This window comes from Mytilus californianus, unplaced genomic scaffold (assembly GCF_021869535.1).
Source record: "Mytilus californianus isolate M0D057914Y unplaced genomic scaffold, xbMytCali1.0.p SCAF_3, whole genome shotgun sequence".
NCBI lineage: Eukaryota > Metazoa > Mollusca > Bivalvia > Mytilida > Mytilidae > Mytilus > Mytilus californianus.
The window spans coordinates 56,500,410-56,519,904 of record NW_026262679.1 but is presented as its reverse complement, the minus strand read 5'-3'; the positions used below and the strand labels follow the sequence as shown (position 1 = coordinate 56,519,904).

General features: G+C 32.8%; 1 protein-coding gene across 1 annotated transcript in view; it reads right to left on the bottom strand.

Moving 5' to 3' along the window:
• Window positions 1–14,628: 14,628 nt before the first annotated feature.
• LOC127734923 (uncharacterized) overlaps window positions 14,629–19,495 on the bottom strand; it is a 75,622-nt gene continuing 70,755 nt past the window's right edge. Inside the window, exons 13-15 of the mRNA XM_052244963.1 lie at window positions 18,164–18,340; window positions 17,842–18,033; window positions 14,629–16,971 (exon numbers count right to left, since the gene is read on the bottom strand). Of these exons, the coding sequence (XP_052100923.1) occupies window positions 16,667–16,971; window positions 17,842–18,033; window positions 18,164–18,340 (674 nt within the window). The 3' untranslated portion in view covers window positions 14,629–16,666. The remainder of the gene's footprint in view (window positions 16,972–17,841; window positions 18,034–18,163; window positions 18,341–19,495) is intronic.

The following is a 19,495-nucleotide window of genomic DNA, read 5'->3' as shown; positions in this document are numbered from 1 at the left end:
ATTCAAGTCAGGAATATGACAGTTGTTTTCCATTTGTTTGAGGTTTTTGAGCTTTTGATTTTACCAAGATAAGGGACTTTCCGATTTGAATTTTTCTTGGAGTTCGGTATTTTAGTTATTTTACTTTTTTCCATAACGGTCAACCAACTCATGATGGCGTCCGTAAAATTTACGAAGGGATTATTTCAACTTCACCACTTAGAAGTCTTGGTAAAATAGCTTCCTTGTGAGCAGCAACCCTCTATCAAGGAAATCATGATAGGAAATACAAGCCCTGGAATATCGTATCAACTAAATATTAAAATGTTAGAAATATCTACAATGCAATGAAAAAATAAACGCAATATTTCGCTAAACAATCTAGCTTCATCGGGCATGCATCTATCCAGGTGAAATCGGATGCAGTTAAGACACTTTTGCAGCTCAATGTACATTTAATTTTGGTATGTAAATAAACGGATATGATTCAAGATTTTTGTTTCGTTTACGAATTAAATCTGTTGTTGAAGTAAGCAAAGTGTGTAACTTCCATTAGCCAAAATTACAGAGATATTAAGGACGGTGCCATTTAATGAACTTATCTTTATCTTCCCTGTACCTTTTTCGTCTTTTTCATTTCGATCATCAGGTTCTAAAGTATTGAGCTGGTGGATCCAAAAGTTTTCTCTTCTCCATCTCGCCGAGGTGTTCCTCTCAGTGTTCACTTCATAATTTGAAAAGTAACTTGATCAAAAAGGTGTTTCGGTGAGGTGTTAGTTTTGTACCATAATTGATGGTTATTTAGCCGAATGTTGTCCATTATTTCCTCCGACGTACTGAACGCCACAGGTGTTACATGTTAATACATAAATTGAGTTCTCCGTTTTACAATAATTAGAATTTGCGTAGATAATATAACTTTGCTTTGTAACAGAGCTGATGAAAGAACTGCTAGTATTCGCTACTCCTATCTATAGGCACTATATTAACTGGTATATATTTCGAGACAATGAATGTAATTATGCTCTTTTTATACTGCAACTTTTACAACTGCCCAAAGAAATATTTTGGTTAAACAATCATTTTTTTTTAATTTGAAGCGGACGACATAAATATTCCGCGAAGCTATATTATTTATTGACGTAATCATGATTTGACTGCGCAAAAAGGAGAATTGCTGTGTAAAGTTAACAATCATTCGGAAGTCTCGGGAGACGAGTTAATTGAAACGATACATAAAGTACGGGAAAATGTTTGCTTCCAGTATTTCCTGTAAAAAGACAATTAACCGGTTAATAATTTTTAAAACTATAAACCCGGTTATTAGTCTTTTTGTGGGAAAATGTTTGCTTCCAGTAATAAGTTCATATGATATAAATTATTTTTGAAACTGTTATAACGGGTAAAAAAAACCCAGACAATTACGTAAAAATTATAGATTTATTCGTCTACAATATTATAAAGAAAATACATTCTGTGATTTTATAATAATTATTAACTTGTGACCTGACCGATCTCTCGTAAATATTCTGGATCGTCAGTTCATAGGAATGCATTTGTAAATTTATTGATTAAGAAAGGGTGTCAATAATGATTCCGACATACTAAAGCATGCCTTGGTTTCATATTTTTCATTAAATAATCCAGAATTCTCTAAATATACTACCGAAATTTACCCAAAGGAACTTACTTTAAATAAATCTAACATAAACAGCAGTAGTTGTCCTTTTCTTGGTTTAGACATTTCAATTTCTAAAGGGAAACTCCATACAAAAATTTACGACAAAAGAGACGATTTTTTATTCCCTATCGTTAATTTTCCTTTTTTATACGGCGATGTTCCTTTGGCTCCGTCATATGGTGTTTATATATCCCAACTCGTTCGTTATGCCTGTGTGTGTAGTGATGTCATAGATTTTAATGAACGTAATCAATTTATCACTGGTAAATTAATAAGTCTGGGATTTCGTTACCATAAATTACTTAAAACATTTACTAAATACTTTCATAGATACAAAGATTTGATTAATAAATTTGGCTGTAGAAAACTTATTAAAAATGGTTTTTCACATCCAAAATTTTACGATAATATTGTACTAAAAGCGCGGAAATCACTATGTGATCCGTGTAAACTTATCGAACCTTTAAACAAACTTATTAGTAAAGGTTATCTTATTAATGTTGTAATAAGATCTTTGAATATTGTTTTCATTGACACTAACATCGATTTTGTCATCAACAAATTAAAACATAACTAAATTTGTATTCTTTTCGAATAGTTTTTTTGGGATGTATATATTTACACATCCACGTTTATTTTCTATTTAGAAATTGTTTTATCTATACACAACATCCTACATATTTATTATAAGGTTAAATTCTAACTATTCTTCTGCCTGTCGTTAATTTTATTTTGGCATTGCACAAGTCATGTCTTCTTTGACTGTCCATGGCGTTATACCCCCGTCACACTAGGCCACGGTCGCACTACGATCTCTGAAAAAAATGCAAATTTTGACGATCGTAGTGCGATCGTGTAGATCGCAATAAGGTCGTGGTACGATCGTGGTGAGGTTTTCATGATCGTGATGAGCGTGGACCAACTTTGATCATGTTCAAAATAATCGTGGTGCGGTCGTATCGAAATCAGGTCGTAGTAGAAGCGTAGTGAGAGCGCAGTAAGGTCGTGGTAAGATCGCAAAGGTCCCTGTACCATCGTAGCGAGAGCGTAGCGAAAGCGCGATTCAAGTCGGAGAGACTGCGCTACGATCTCACAGCGACGTTACTACGACCTCACTACGACCATCACGTTCTCACCGCGACCCAACAAAGCTTCTACTACGACTATACCACGTTTATAACACGCTGTTCAAGACCATAGTGCGATTCTAGCACGCTCATGCCGTCCTCATCACGCTCTTCTTACGACCTGACTACGTTCATACTACGACCATTTCGAGTTCTAGTCATGCGCAGGTTTGGTCTGTATGTAATTTGGACCTCTTGTCCCTTTTCTCCAACGACTCAACCATGATTGATACATCTGTGTCATCCCCACTATCTTTCACTAAAACATCGTCATTTGATCTTGATGGACCAGCAATAGGTTGTGATTTAGGTTGGATTGGTCGGTCCGACATCTCTACTGGATCAGGATTCGTATCAGAGGCCCCTCTGCCTCTACCTGTACCCCTACCACCACGTCCACGAGTTCTGGTAGATTTTGGTGGCATGACTGTTGTTTCCGAGAAATCTACGTATTAATGAGAAATAGAAGAAATGGAACAGTATTTATATGGAACACGATGTTGACGTTATTGCTGAGAGCGTAGTAAGATCGCGGTATGATCGTGGTAAGAGCGTGCTATAATCGCAGTAGAAGCGTGAAAAGATCGTGTTACAATCGGATAAATCGTGGTATGGTCGTAGTGAGAACGTGATGTGCATGGTACTAAGATAGTAATAATCGTAGTGAGGTCGCAGAATAAGCGTGGTGAGAAGGTGGTATAATCGTAGCGGGATCGTTGTAGAAGCGTAATGAGGACGTAGTAGCATCGTGAAAACCAACGAAAATTAATATTTTCATGCCGCTCATACCGCGACCTCAACACGATCTGAATTTATTTTAGATCGCGGTGAGCGTGGTGCGATCGTAGTCTAGTGTGACGGGGCATTATTAAACACTAAATCCCTGCCGGGGATGTGTTTTAATTGATTTTAGTCTTTGATGCATGATTTTTTATTATTAATTGTTTTGGCTTTTAACTAGCTTTCACCAACTGCGAGTACTCTCAAATCGTACTTTTGTATTAATTTGACTTGTTTGCATAATTTGTAATGCATTTCTGTTATTCAATGTTTTTAGTATTTAGTATAACGAAAAAAAAAAATTCACTTCTGTACTCGTACTATGAATAACAAATTTATTTTGTAAAAAATGTTTCTGTACTCCTAACAACAAAATTATTATATTAAACTTTACCTGTGTACGTTACTTTATTTAACGCCATTTTGTCCTAGGTTAAAGTTGTCTTTTTGACATTGAAACATCTTTTTATTTATATTGTGTTAAAGATCAAACTTATTCGTACAGTTTATATTTACTTGTTTTTGTGTATTGTCTTTTTGATCGAGTTAAGCCATTTCAATTGATATTTTGTTGTGTGTCTTTTTATGTTGTAATGTTATACTACTGTTTCAGGTTAGGGTGAAGGTTGGCGCCTGTCAAAACGTTTAAACCCGCTGCATTATATGTTTCCATATGTTTTTCATATGTTTGAAAACATATGGTAACACATGATTAGGACTGGAATGGAAATATATGTTTTTGAACATAAATTTATCAACATATGAAAAACATATGTTGCATTTTTTCCCTGTGTATGGCTTACTGGTATTTTCAACTCATATTTATGACAAAATCGTAAATGCTCAAAACTGTAATTTTAATTGGTTTTGACTGTAGAGTTTTTAGATAAAGAAAAGGTATGAGGTGGACACTTAACCAAAATCAAAATTATATCAAAAGTAAAGCCAAAATGTATTGAATTCTTTTTAATAATAATAGATGTTCCTATATCTTAAAAAGATTCCAGGCTTATTATTTATATGCCGGATGCAATTATTAGAAAAACATGTAAAATTGGCAAAATTGTATTCACCAGCCATATGTGGCGTTGAATAACAATTTTATTTTATGGAACTTTATTTTATTGAAGACAGATGTTTTGAATATATTATGAATACTCCTTAATATTCGAATTCCATGGAAGGTCTCGGTGGCCGAGTTGTCTAAATAGTCCAACTACTGTATCACTAACCTGTCAACACTGAGGTTGTGAGTTCAAGTCCCGGACGTGGCAGGTGCGCTCGACTCCAATCTTAATTGACTAGAAATGTCAGTTTTCCTGCCGAATTTCGATGGTTCTCTCCTTGGACTCCGGCTTCCTCACCCAATAAAAACTGACCGCCACGAATTAGCAAAATAGTGCTGAAAGTGGCGTTACACAATGATTAATAAATCATTCAATCAAATTCTAGTAGATTTAACAGCTTTCCGATTTTTAGCATGTGAGTGGAACAAATATAGGAGAAATTGGTTTTTTTTCTCTTTTGTTGATCTTTTTTTTTATTGCAGCTCAACCATCGACATCATCTGTGGGATTTTCGGCTACAATGACTGAACACAATCAAAATATGAATCTACAAGATACAGTTAAGTTTCAGAATTTGGTGACCAATGATGGAAATGGATTTGACCATATTTCGGGAATTTTTCGAGCGCCTGTACGTGGATTATACTTTTTCAGCGTCGTCATATTAAGTCATGCAGGAGAAGACATGGAAACTGAAATTGTCAAAAATGGAGATGGTTTTTTCAGAACCTATTCTGGAGATTCAACCACCTGGAACGCAGGACGACAGTCGACAGTTTTGCAGCTTGATACAGGAGATCAAGTATGGATACGGATATTAAACTTGGTGCCATCTGTCAATAATGGAAATGTGAGAATTTTCGGATACGGATTTTCATCTTTTTCCGGATTTTTACTATCAGAATAAATATTATCATATTTCTTGTCAATTTTTTTTAAGGCAAACATTCCCGCATGCATTTTATGAAACCAGTTGTATACAAGTTAAACATGTCTATAAATTGTTATATTGTCCAACTACATATAAATTACGTAATTTATTACATAATTTCCCTTCTTTGTTTCACCATTAAGGGAACGACCATTTAACTTCAAGGGGGGTTATGGTTTTTACCTAAAAAAATATTCTGATCCCAAATTTGATGAAAAAAATATTGTGGTCAAGCAGATGACAAAATATTCTGAATCTAGATTTTCCCCATACCTTATAGTGTTAAATTTTGAAAAAAATAATTTTATTGATAGCTTCGATAAACAAAAAAACAAAAAATGTTCGCGCTTTGTGCGAAATTTTTTTTCTGACTCGGACAAAAAACCATTACCCCCCCTCCCCCTTGATGTTAAATGGTTGCTCCCTAAAACGCACAAATAGTCATGATAATTCATAAGGTAAATAAAAGGTTACTTTTGGTTTCCATACTTACCTACATGAGTACAACTCCTAGCTACGGCTTATGGAGTGTGTCATATTATGCAGTTTGAATTTTAAAACTAGACTAAACTGTTACGGGAGGTCCAATGATAGGAATTGTCTTGCTGTTTACCATTTCATTAAAGAAACTGTTTTGGGGTGTTAAATTTGTCTTGTTAATACTAGATTATACAAAATCAACATCCCGGAGAAAGGAAGTACTGATTTTCCGTGAATTTAACAAGAGGGTTTTGTTAGGATAATTGTGAGACAGTTTTGGAATATCAAACAAAAATTTCAATATTACTACTTCATCAGTGTTTTTTGAGAGTCTGACTTTTTTAGTGTTTGATCAGATTATTCACTGCTCCTAGATTGCTCGATACAAAGTAAAATTACGAGATAGCGAAATTGATTTGATGCACTACGTGACAGAGGTTATCGAAGTCAAATATTATAAATCCGATAGTTATATGCTGAGTTTTTTAAAAATTCTAATCAAAACCAAAATAATGCCAACACAAGCTGAGTTTAAGGAACATGTCTATCGAGAGCATAATCTTTAAAAACACAACGTATTGTTCTGAAAAAAAAACCAAGTACAGTAGGGTAGTAAGAGACAAAAAAATTTCAAGAAAAAAAACCAAGTATATATAACGCCAGAAAACCTAAAAACCGAAAAGGGAATGAACAAAACTGCCAAAACCGGGAAGGTCAACAGTCCTACAGCAGTGGAACCCACAAATTGCTAGTATTAAATCAAAATTCGAACAATGCGTGTTCCTGGAATGAAATTGATCATGTACGTTATAGGTCATACGTTTTAAACTAAAACTATCAAACGCTAGAGAGCACAAAAGACAAATTAAAATTGCCTTAACAGATAGAACGACCATAAAAAAAACTTGCTTTAGGCTATAAGTATTACAACGAAATTAACATTATGTACAAATTCATTAATTTTGGTTCCAGATGGTCTTAAATGCAAAATTTTACAAAAACACCAAAAGTTTGTAATTTCGTATCAAAATTCGCGATAATAGTAATATGTTTTACTTCAATCTTTGTTTAAAACATAGAACTATGAAATTGTACTGAACATTAATCTTAGATTAAAAATTTGAAAAACTTTTAAGAATATCATTTGTATCATCGGTCGTTATTTTCCGCTGCTCTACGATGGAATATATTGCCTGAATGTCTATTAAATGAAAATAGCTGAAGATTTGCCTATATCGATACATTAAGGAAACCAGTTGATTGGCTCTCTCGTCCATAGAGCCCCAATCAAAATTCTTATTCGTGACGCCTTTTTATCATATAAAGTATTCAAGCCATCGCGAGTGAGAGAGTCGATCATGAAGAGGGAAGAAATTAGTGAAGATGAAATATTTTAAACTCATCGGAAGTGCTCTATTTTTTAGGAATATTTATAAAGGAAAAGCAGATAGAATATAAGCAAAATTGCATTTTTATTTTACGATGAAATACTTGAAACTATAATATAAAAAATAAAATACGGAAGATTCTATTGTTTTAAAATTATGTATTAGTTATCACTCTCGCTCTCAATAAAGCAAGATCGTTTCCTTTTATTCGTTTTGTTGAAATCAAATGATTGTGGAACTGAAGATTTCACTGTTTTTAATGTAAAATAATAATTTCCAGCTTTTGCATTTGTAAAATAAACCCTCTTTGTAGGGTGCAAGTTCTGGAAATTAAGATTGACAAGATTGTTAGGCTTATTACTGTTATTGTTAAAAACCATTTTCCTAGACTGTCTTGAATTAATCATGACATTGTTTCTTCAGATTCGGTATTTTTTACTGTTAATAGTGTAGCGTGCTTTAATCGGTGTCTTGTTGTGGATATATTAACTTATTAAAACATTCTGCTGTCCCAAGTCTGTTTTTGAATAAGATACTAAACTGTTTACAATTGTATGTGCTGTTCTCTGAACTATTTCAGTGTCCTCCAGCATCTTTATTTTTCTAAATTAACAATTTCCTTGCACTATGGCAAGTGATTCTCTTATCATTTGTAGCCAGTGCTTCAGTGGCCTTTTTAAATATTATTTTAGAAATCGATTGTGTAAAAAGTTGGATATTTCTTATACCAAAGTACCTTTAATTCATAATAGTCATCTTGAAAAGTGTTTGCTTGAATATAAAGAGGGAAAGTCATTTTTCATAGTTTCGGTTCTCCATTGCAATGAGTCCCGATTTAGCATACATGTGTCGATTCCGACAATACTGGAGATATTCATGTCCATATGTATCAATCTTCAATGTAAGTCAGTATCGCCCAACATAAAGTATATGATATATGAAGTTCTGTAACTCCTCAAAGTCGAAAAGATAATTGTTGATTATATAAACAGTATCGATCAATGCAAACAGATTTTTTGAACATTTTACATTTTCAGATTATCGCCAATTAATTGGTGTGAAGCATTTAGTTCATGTGCTAGTTCATAAATTTGTACTTTAGTTCTCGATGTTTGGCGGCTTTTGTGAAATTCGTCATCATTTATCCTGATGTTGAATTCGAAATTTTAATCCTTTAGGTACCGACTTTTGCTTTGTTGTATTGCTTAGAATGAGGGAGGTTTCCGATTCAAACGTTCCATTTGCTGTTTTTTTTTCTTTTATGGCTCGTAAGAAAAAAAAACTTATTAATTATCTATCTACTATTTGTGAGTCATTTCTTCATTATTTCTGTTCTCATTGTGTTTTGTTTTCAGAAATGTCTGAAGAAATTGAAATAAGATTTTAGTTTTTCTTTAGGTGTTCTCATTTTGTTGTTCTTGAAGAAAAAGACTCCAATTGAACATCTATGACTTCTTTGAAACGTTCATTGTCTGATATTTTGGCTTGGTAACTTTTATTTGGATTCGTAATCATATTTTCAGCTTGACTATCTCCAGAAAGGTTTAATTTTGCTCATATACGTACAAGTTATCTTCCTTTTGTTTTTTAAACAGTCTGATTCGCATGTAAGTTTAAGGAAGATTATTATAGCGATCACTTTATCTTAGTACTGAAAAAGTCGAATAATTGTAAGATGGACTTTCCATTTTAAATGAAGTGGTGCAACCCTTCTACATTGTCATGCTTAACTTTTCTCGTATATTATATACTATCTGTTTTAAGCTGATAAGCACAATTATGTTCTGATTCCGAAACTTTATCATCTTCAGTTTGACTTTAATTTTATTTCAACCCCCTCCCCCTTTTCCCCCTAAATTTTATTTCGAAATGTTTGCTCTTATAAAGTATCTTTATCAACAGACGAAATTTGTACTTTAGACTTACCAGGAAAAGGGTGGTTGCATTATGGTAAGTGAATGTTCTATACATGTATCATAATTTGATGTGAAATGTGAATATAAAGTATGAAATCATGTGCATTTAATCAACTTATTTTTATAATTGGTTTTGCTTCAAATCCTATGTACACTATCAATATGTTTTGCTCAATTACTTTGCCATTCCCTCGTTGTTGATATTTCTTTCCACAAATAGGTCCTTATGTGCATTGTAGGTCATATTAAAAATTTAAGTAAGGTAAGGAACGTCATGTCTGAAAAAAAGTTTTCCCCAACAGAACTTACCAAAAATACGGCCAGGCACCTTTGATCGACATCTCGTTTGAGAAAAAAAAATGTTGATAAGAATTACGAGCTCCAAGATGAATTAAAAAAAGGCGGAAGTCCTTAAAACTTGACAAAATCAAATGTTAGACTATATCAACCAGCAAAACTAATGGAAAACAACTGTCATATTCCTTACTTGGTACAGGTATTTTTCGAAGGGTTAAACCAGGTTTTATAGTCAGGTTTTACTTGATCGGAAACTGATATAAATGTTTAAAAAATGTTTGGAGAAGGTGTTGATAAGTACTCCTTACATAATAATGTCGCCTAACTGCACTATTTTGCCTGTCATATAACAGAGAAACGTTCAATATTGTCTAAATTGATTAATTGAAGGATGTTTCACGTCAAGCAGCAAGTAATACATACATACTCATACCGAGTATGGCACTATATAATTTGAAACTTCCTTGAGGTTGCAATTCTGTAAATATAGATAATGCAATTTCCCATAGGAACTCCCCTTGCAGGTAAAACTGTGACACTTTTACTATGAAGTTTCGTGAAAAATAATATCCCAGAACGGAAAGTTTATATGCACTACTATTTTATTCAAAGGTCAAAATATAGGGCTGTGCGGCATATTTTCAACATTTATATGCCCTGAACTTCTATGAGTTTAAACTTAATACTAAAATGCTATACAACCCTTACCTTCATATTTGGACCTCCTAAGAATTAAAATTTAGGCGCTACCATGTTTTTCTGTACTGGTTACATTCCCAAGTGATGTCTCTATGAGATGAAACACAGAGATCATAAATGGGAACCAGTACATTATCAAATTAACATATCTATGAATATTATATATCTCCCCAAAAGAGGCGTGGTTTGAGAAACAGCTGTATTTACAAAGTGCAACCTATACAAACATTTATTCAAATAGATAACCTTCTAAAAACACTTTTTCTCACAACAATACTTATTTATCAGAATTATAGCCTTAAGGAAATCACTGCATATACTCTAAGTTTCCTTTTACAGTACATTTTATACCCCTACACCTGTTTCAGTTTTTTGAAGAATTTGAAAACAAGACTTTAATTATTGCCAGCTTTCCCTATGTGCATGTTTTCTGACATGAAATGTCTAAAACATGTTTGAAACTATTCTGATAACAAATTGAAATCATTTTAGAATACTATAAATGTATTGTTTAGTAGTTAATCATTCCAACATTCAAGATTATACAAAGTATCCAATCCTGCCTGTGTCTCCAGTCCACATCTTACTGTATGCCTATTTGTCAATGAAAGTTCACAATTTCTGTCTCAAATGGTCAGTAAAGAATTCTTGTCACAACAGTATCATCTCTAACCATATAACTAACATAAGTATGTTAATGTATGAACTAGAAGTGTCTAAACAAAGCCATATTTGCAAAATTGTATATAAGAAGATATCAGTCTGGTGCATAAATTCAATAAAAGCTTGATAGAAATGACTGCTTACATCTTATTTTTGCATAACTTTCCAGCACAGTTATTGTTTTGTTTACAAAAGACCTTGAAAATAATAAAAGCATAGCATTTACAAGTTAAATTATATGTTTTATGACCCAGGGTAGGCATTTTTTTCTGTTTTTTGCCCCCTGGGGCCTCACATTTCCTAAATATTTTCCCTGTTCTTAGCAAGGTGGAATATTTAGTATATATTTAGGATAGAACACACTATTGTAAGTTTTATTGAGGTCTTTTTGTAATTCTAGCTTGTACTTTTTAATGCCGCGGTCACAAAAAAACACATTTAGGTGTTACGGCTTACTTTTGGGTTATCGACAAGACAAAAATAACCCAACAAAATTATTTAGGAAGGATCAATGAGTTGCAATGACTGCGAAGAGTAAATATAAGCACTTCCAAACAATTCAAATCACAAATAGGCATATATTTTGAATTTATTTTGAATTCATGGCCTCAAGTAAACCATGCATACTGTAAACTGTGATTTTATGCTGAGTCATCATAGTTAAGGCTCAGGATTTTCTCAATCTTCATGAAATATTTATAAATCTTTATATTTGAGTTAAATTCTTTAAAATCTCTGCGATAAACCAGATTTTGTGAAATTCTGTATGTTCTATTTTTTAACCCTATATAGGTTGCAATTCTGTAAATATAGACAATGCAATTTCCCATAGGAACTCCCCTTGCAGGTAAAACTGTGACACTTTTACTATGAAGTTTCGTGAAAAATAATATCCCAGAACGGAAAGTTTATATGCACTACTATTTTATTCAAAGGTCAAAATATAGGGCTGTGCGGCATATTTTCAACATTTATATGCCCTGAACTTCTATGAGTTTAAACTTATACTAAAATGCTATACAACCCTTACCTTCATATTTGGACCTCCTAAGAATTAAAATTTAGGCGCTACCATGTTTTTCTGTACTGGTTACATTCCCAAGTGATGTCTCTATGAGATGAAACACAGAGATCATAAATGGGAACCAGTACATTATCAAATTAACATATCTATGAATATTATATATCTCCCCAAAAGAGGCGTGGTTTGAGAAACAGCTGTATTTACAAAGTGCAACCTATACAAACATTTATTCAAATAGATAACCTTCTAAAAACACTTTTTCTCACAACAATACTTATTTATCAGAATTATAGCCTTAAGGAAATCACTGCATATACTCTAAGTTTCCTTTTACAGTACATTTTATACCCCTACACCTGTTTCAGTTTTTTGAAGAATTTGAAAACAAGACTTTAATTATTGCCAGCTTTCCCTATGTGCATGTTTTCTGACATGAAATGTCTAAAACATGTTTGAAACTATTCTGATAACAAATTGAAATCATTTTAGAATACTATAAATGTATTGTTTAGTAGTTAATCATTCCAACATTCAAGATTATACAAAGTATCCAATCCTGCCTGTGTCTCCAGTCCACATCTTACTGTATGCCTATTTGTCAATGAAAGTTCACAATTTCTGTCTCAAATGGTCAGTAAAGAATTCTTGTCACAACAGTATCATCTCTAACCATATAACTAACATAAGTATGTTAATGTATGAACTAGAAGTGTCTAAACAAAGCCATATTTGCAAAATTGTATATAAGAAGATATCAGTCTGGTGCATAAATTCAATAAAAGCTTGATAGAAATGACTGCTTACATCTTATTTTTGCATAACTTTCCAGCACAGTTATTGTTTTGTTTACAAAAGACCTTGAAAATAATAAAAGCATAGCATTTACAAGTTAAATTATATGTTTTATGACCCAGGGTAGGCATTTTTTTCTGTTTTTTGCCCCCTGGGGCCTCACATTTCCTAAATATTTTCCCTGTTCTTAGCAAGGTGGAATATTTAGTATATATTTAGGATAGAACACACTATTGTAAGTTTTATTGAGGTCTTTTTGTAATTCTAGCTTGTACTTTTTAATGCCGCGGTCACAAAAAAACACATTTAGGTGTTACGGCTTACTTTTGGGTTATCGACAAGACAAAAATAACCCAACAAAATTATTTAGGAAGGATCAATGAGTTGCAATGACTGCGAAGAGTAAATATAAGCACTTCTAAACAATTCAAATCACAAATAGGCATATATTTTGAATTTATTTTGAATTCATGGCCTCAAGTAAACCATGCATACTGTAAACTGTGATTTTATGCTGAGTCATCATAGTTAAGGCTCAGGATTTTCTCAATCTTCATGAAATATTTATAAATCTTTATATTTGAGTTAAATTCTTTAAAATCTCTGCGATAAACCAGATTTTGTGAAATTCTGTATGTTCTATTTTTTAACCCTATATAGGTTGCAATTCTGTAAATATAGACAATGCAATTTCCCATAGGAACTCCCCTTGCAGGTAAAACTGTGACACTTTTACTATGAAGTTTCGTGAAAAATAATATCCCAGAACGGAAAGTTTATATGCACTACTATTTTATTCAAAGGTCAAAATATAGGGCTGTGCGGCATATTTTCAACATTTATATGCCCTGAACTTCTATGAGTTTAAACTTATACTAAAATGCTATACAACCCTTACCTTCATATTTGGACCTCCTAAGAATTAAAATTTAGGCGCTACCATGTTTTTCTGTACTGGTTACATTCCCAAGTGATGTCTCTATGAGATGAAACACAGAGATCATAAATGGGAACCAGTACATTATCAAATTAACATATCTATGAATATTATATATCTCCCCAAAAGAGGCGTGGTTTGAGAAACAGCTGTATTTACAAAGTGCAACCTTGACCTTTACTATTACTTTTGAGTAGGATTTTGTTTAAAAAATTGCTATAGCTTTTTTTATATATAGCTCACAAGATAAAAATCACCATTGAAACATACGACCCTACCGGTTACACCTCGTTACCCTGTATGACGCATCATTTTGACTCTGCTTTTACTACTTAATACTGTGTTTATTGTGGGGAAGAAGTAAATACCAAGTTTGAAAGTCTTTTATGTATTTCATTAGATCATATATGCCGACATCTCAATGCACAAGCTTTTGTACTTGAGGTGTTGAACAAATCTATAAAAAGGTAGCATGACGTGACTTGAACAGGTCACTTTTCAACCATTGTCATAACATTATTTTTATCCAATTAATTTGTAGTCGACTTATCGATTATTTGAGGTATGACCTTGCTAAACTTTGCAAACAAATAAAAATAAATCTACATTGTTTCGGTAAAATGAAACCTTTAGAAGAATTTCAGTTCAGAATTGCCACTGCCTGCTTGTCTGCATTTATTGCAAATTGTGTATATTATATTTACTCCGTGTATTTTTAGTATGCCTTTTGCTGTTCTATGAGATATAATGGCATCGCAATATCTGTCTTATCGATAAACAGACCTGTTTCGGTGCGTTCGATGTTGCATGTTGTATATTGAGTAAAAGCGCTATTCTATAGTGGATTACATGTACACAATCAAGACATTAAAATTTAATAAGAAGATTTATTTCAATCAATATAAAAACAAAGATAACACTAGATTTACAAAAAAATAAACTTTAAAGTTAATGTACCAAAAACAATAACAATCTTTTTAAACTACCTGTTCTTCAGAGGCTTCATCTGTCACTTAAGTAGTTTTCATACAACTCTTATTTGTCAACACAAAAATTAAAGGTACACATTTTGCTAACATTTTGTAGAAATTCAAGGTAAAATAGCTCTATAAAATACTGACACAAAGCACACCTGCAACACTTTAAATTCAAAACACTGTTATAATGATGTACAATTCTTACAGAGACACCTTTCACACATAGTTAATATATATAAAGATGCTGTACGATTAGAAGAGGTAGGGCTTTTTTAATTTTTCACGCTAAGGTCATTTAAAAAATATCTTCTTATCTACACAAACATTCATAGTATTACAGTTTCATATGTGTACTTAGATTTTGTAACAGCATTGTAGCAATTTTCTGAGGAAGTAACAAAATTTCAAATACACCAAGATATGGCCTAAAAAGTTCAATTTGGTTAGATTTTAGTAATAATCGGGAAAAAATGAATGAGATGGGCTTTATTAACCAAACTCTGTTGGAAGTAAAGCTGTTTTGTCTTTCAGATACAAATTAGTTCAATTTGGTTACATGCAAAATTGCAACATTGCATCGAAGTCGTCTTCTAAAATAATGCACTGAGCTGAATAACATTTTGATGTAATGGATGTGTAAAACTATTGTCAAATCTTTTGTGTGTATTTTTTGGAGTCTTCAATACTAAAATTCCAATATGTTTCGACCATTTAGTATTTTGATCTTGAAAGTGAAAGAAATTCAAGGGAAATTGGTCCTATATGATCCTATATAGCAACCTATTCAAATGTACCATCCCTTGAACCATGCATAAGGCACTTTTGTTTAGAATAGCATTCTTCAAATAAGCTTGTATACCAAATTCGTACAATTGAGAAGGAGACACAAATGGGACAAATAAATCAAATCGAAAAACAGAAACAGAAACTCACAAAATTTACTCCATGAACACCAACAGATAAAACCGGTAAATGTAGTGACAAATAAAAATAAAAAATCTCTCTACAATAAGATGTTCAGTGGTCTTTAAACCTATTTTTAACTATTTTTTTTCCAGAACGATAGGTCTTTCTTTTGAAGAAATAATATGTACAAACCACATTTAGCAGGTTCCAACTCCCCAGGCCAATTTGACCTTAGATGGATTTGGCTATTGATTTAAGATCTTTTTTGGTCATACAGCTCTTAAACTGTTTTGGTTCTTATACATACTTGGCTTTTAAATATTCGTCTTTGAGAGTTCCTGGTGAAGGTAAATCCAGAAAAGCGCTTCGGACGCATGCAATTATAAAGTGTTATTCTAATTTGTTAAATGAAAATCAAATTACTCTCCAGATGAGTCTCCTACATTGTATTCAACAAGAAGAAAAATACAATTCCTAGATTTTGCTAAGAATAAATTAAAAGAGTGTATTGGGTTTTCTTCGGAATAAAGTGACCTTTTTCTAGTTTTTAATATAGTTTTTTTTCAGTTTGGGATACCCAGGGCTGAAAGATAAAATTCCAAATTTTACCGATTCTGGTCAGTTTATGAACTGTTGGGGAATATATGCTTTCAGCAACCTCTTTGCATTACATGTATCAATTATGAAAATAAGAAGACGTGGAATGATTGCCAATGAGACAACTCCACCTTAGACCAATTGACGTAGAAGTTAGCAACTATAGGTCACCGTACGGACTCCAGCAATGAGAAAAACCCATACCGCATAAGAAGCCATAAAAGTCCCCGAAATGACAAATATAAAACAATTCAAACGAGAAAACTTCTTGAGTATGGTTATAAAAATCGCAAAACATACTATTTGATAGCACAGGAAATTTTTTTATCTATAGTGAGTAATGCAAAGAAAGCATTTCCTCAGACAACACTTTTATGTGGCCGAAGGAGTCCCGAGTGTACGCTTATCCTTTTTTTTCATTTGTCTCATTCAATAACATGTGGAATGTTGGAATCAAGTGAACTAGTGTCTCGCACAGATCTTTTTCTTTTCTTTCTTCCAGCTTTCTGACAAATATTTATGCAGTCTAAAGAAGCTATTATAGCTATAACAACAGTTAAAACAACCACACCAACCCATCCAACAACTATCGCTGATGTTCTGTCATCTGGAGCACTTACTAGCTTTCTTTTATACGATGAAGTTGTTTTCTTGTCAACTTTGTATATAAAATCTTTTGGATTCATTTGGGTGGTATCTGTTTGTCCGTTATTTTGACTACTGCCGTCACCTTGAAATATGAAAACAACTTATCCTTGTACATATATATTACTGTGTAAAACAATCCTCTCGTGTTTGCGTCATTGTAAAAAAAAACAACAAAGTGTCCACAGGATACGAGAGTAAATTTTGTCAACCTTATGATCGACATACACATGTTGCATTCAATTAAAATTGTTAACGAACAAAGATAGTTGTCGCATGTTGCAATCATACCACATATCCCCATTCCTATACAGAAAATGTTTATATTTATAAATTGGTTCAATGGTCATTTCATTTTGTTCCATCGTCATCCCTATTCGAATAAAAAAAAAACTCAACGCATTTGTTTTTACCTTTCTTTAATTTAATTTTAAGTTTATATGTTTATTTGTATTATATAATGAGAATGAATTTGTGCTTCCAAGTCCAATGTCAAAAATTACATGCATATCGATCAGGACGAAAATATGTAAATGTGATATCAATATGATCCCTGTGTTTCTACTAGACCGTTACACTGAGTTCAATTTTTAACGTGCTTGTTCACAAGGTAACGGTCCGTAGGAAAACATGTCACTCTGTACGAACACATTATTTAGACTCTGAGCCAAACAATCTTTGCAATTACTCCTGAATACCGCGCGCTTAAATGAGAAGCAGTGCATTCTATTTAAAGTCTTGGTTTGACCCGGTCGGTGATTGAACCCATGACTCTGGCGCTAGAGGAAATAAAGCTGCCACGATACCACAGAGGCAGTATGTAATATAATGCATAAGTTCATATCAATAAATGAATAAGGTGATAAATACATATACCCTTTTATATTAATTCCTGTGATTTCAAACATTAATTTAGTAATTAAGTTACTGTAATATTCGAAAATAACAACATTACCTGTTGTTGAAGTACTCGTGTTTATGCAGTGTGGGTCAGCACCACTCCAAACTCCTGTTACTAAGCAAAATATTGGAATGGAACCTTTCAAGATAAATCCGTCATTACATGAAACTGCCAAAAAACCATCAACACTGTAGTTGGAAGCAAACACATTTCCATTTGGAACTATTAAATTTTGACACGTGACAGCTGGAAAAAAATCAGTGATGTATTTATTTTTTTTTTGATATTTGATATCAATTGTGAAGTGATTGTTTTACACTATTATGTTAACCCCACCCCCCTACAACACATATTGATACATAATCACAACGAGTACCTGAACATGTTGGCGGCACACCACTCCAGGTTTTGTCTGCCTGACAAGTACGACTCTCTATTCCAATCAAGGCGAAGGCTCTGTCACATTGGTAAGTTATGATATTTCCATAAAAGTACTTGGAACTGGTATTCCATGAGCCATCAGTTATGAGAGCAGGGGCCTGACATTCGACAACTGAAATAATAACACAATTTATTACTTAGAACTAATTTCAACATTTTCATTTTCTATTTTTAAACAGGAATTTCCTTTGTATGCATCGGTTTATGAAGGGAAACAGGAATAAAATGAAATTTCCTATTTTATACTATTCTTTTAAGTGTAAGAATGATAAGTCCACTTCTGCAATTTTAGTGCAATAACTATTATTATGATTGTTCGATTTTATGCAAAATTTTGAATTAAAAGATTGTATGATCCCACAAAGTGTTTAAACATCTTCAAACATAATTTTAATTGCAATCTTTAAAGAAAAATTCTGATTAAAATCTATTTGATTAAGTTCTTTTGGTAACTTAAAAACATTTATAACGTGTTGTTTTCATATTTTGGATAAACATTGACAAATATAATATAACAATCAAATGGAGATTTTCCAATATATAATCCAAAAGAAAACACTTGAAAAAGGCAGCCCTTTACTATTTATTTATTCAATTTTAAAAGAAATAATAAGAAAAAAAAAAAAAAAAAAAAATTAGAATAACAACAAATTGAGGTAACAGGTTGTTATCAATAATGATGGTTCTATAATTGTTCATGATAGCGATCCATTGAGCAAATGCAGTTGTTACAATTAAAAAAAAATCGAATCCATCGAGATAAAAGAAAACGGTACTAGCATTGACTCATGTTAATATTCAACAAAGTACAAAAGAAAAGAAAAACGAAGGGCATAGCGAAATTTTTGAAGAGGGTTACTTTTTAGGCATCAATTATTAAATTGAGAATGGAAATGGGGAATATGTCAAAGAGACAACAACCCGACCAAAGAGCAGATAACAGCAGAAGGCCACCAATGGGTCTTCAACGCAGCGAGAAAATCTCGCACCCGAAGGTGGTCCTCAGCTGGCCCCTAAATAAAATTGTGTACTGGTTCAGTGAAAATGGACGTCACACTAAACTCCAAAACATATAAAGGAACTAAAATTTAAAAAACATACAAGACTAAAAAAGGCCAGAGGCTCCTGACTAGGGACAGGCGCAAAAATGCGGCGGGGTTAAACATGTTTTGTGAGATCTCAACCCTCCCCCTATACATCTAGCCAATGTAGAATAAAGAAACACATAGCAATACGCACAGTAAAACTCAGTTTAAAAGAAGGCCGA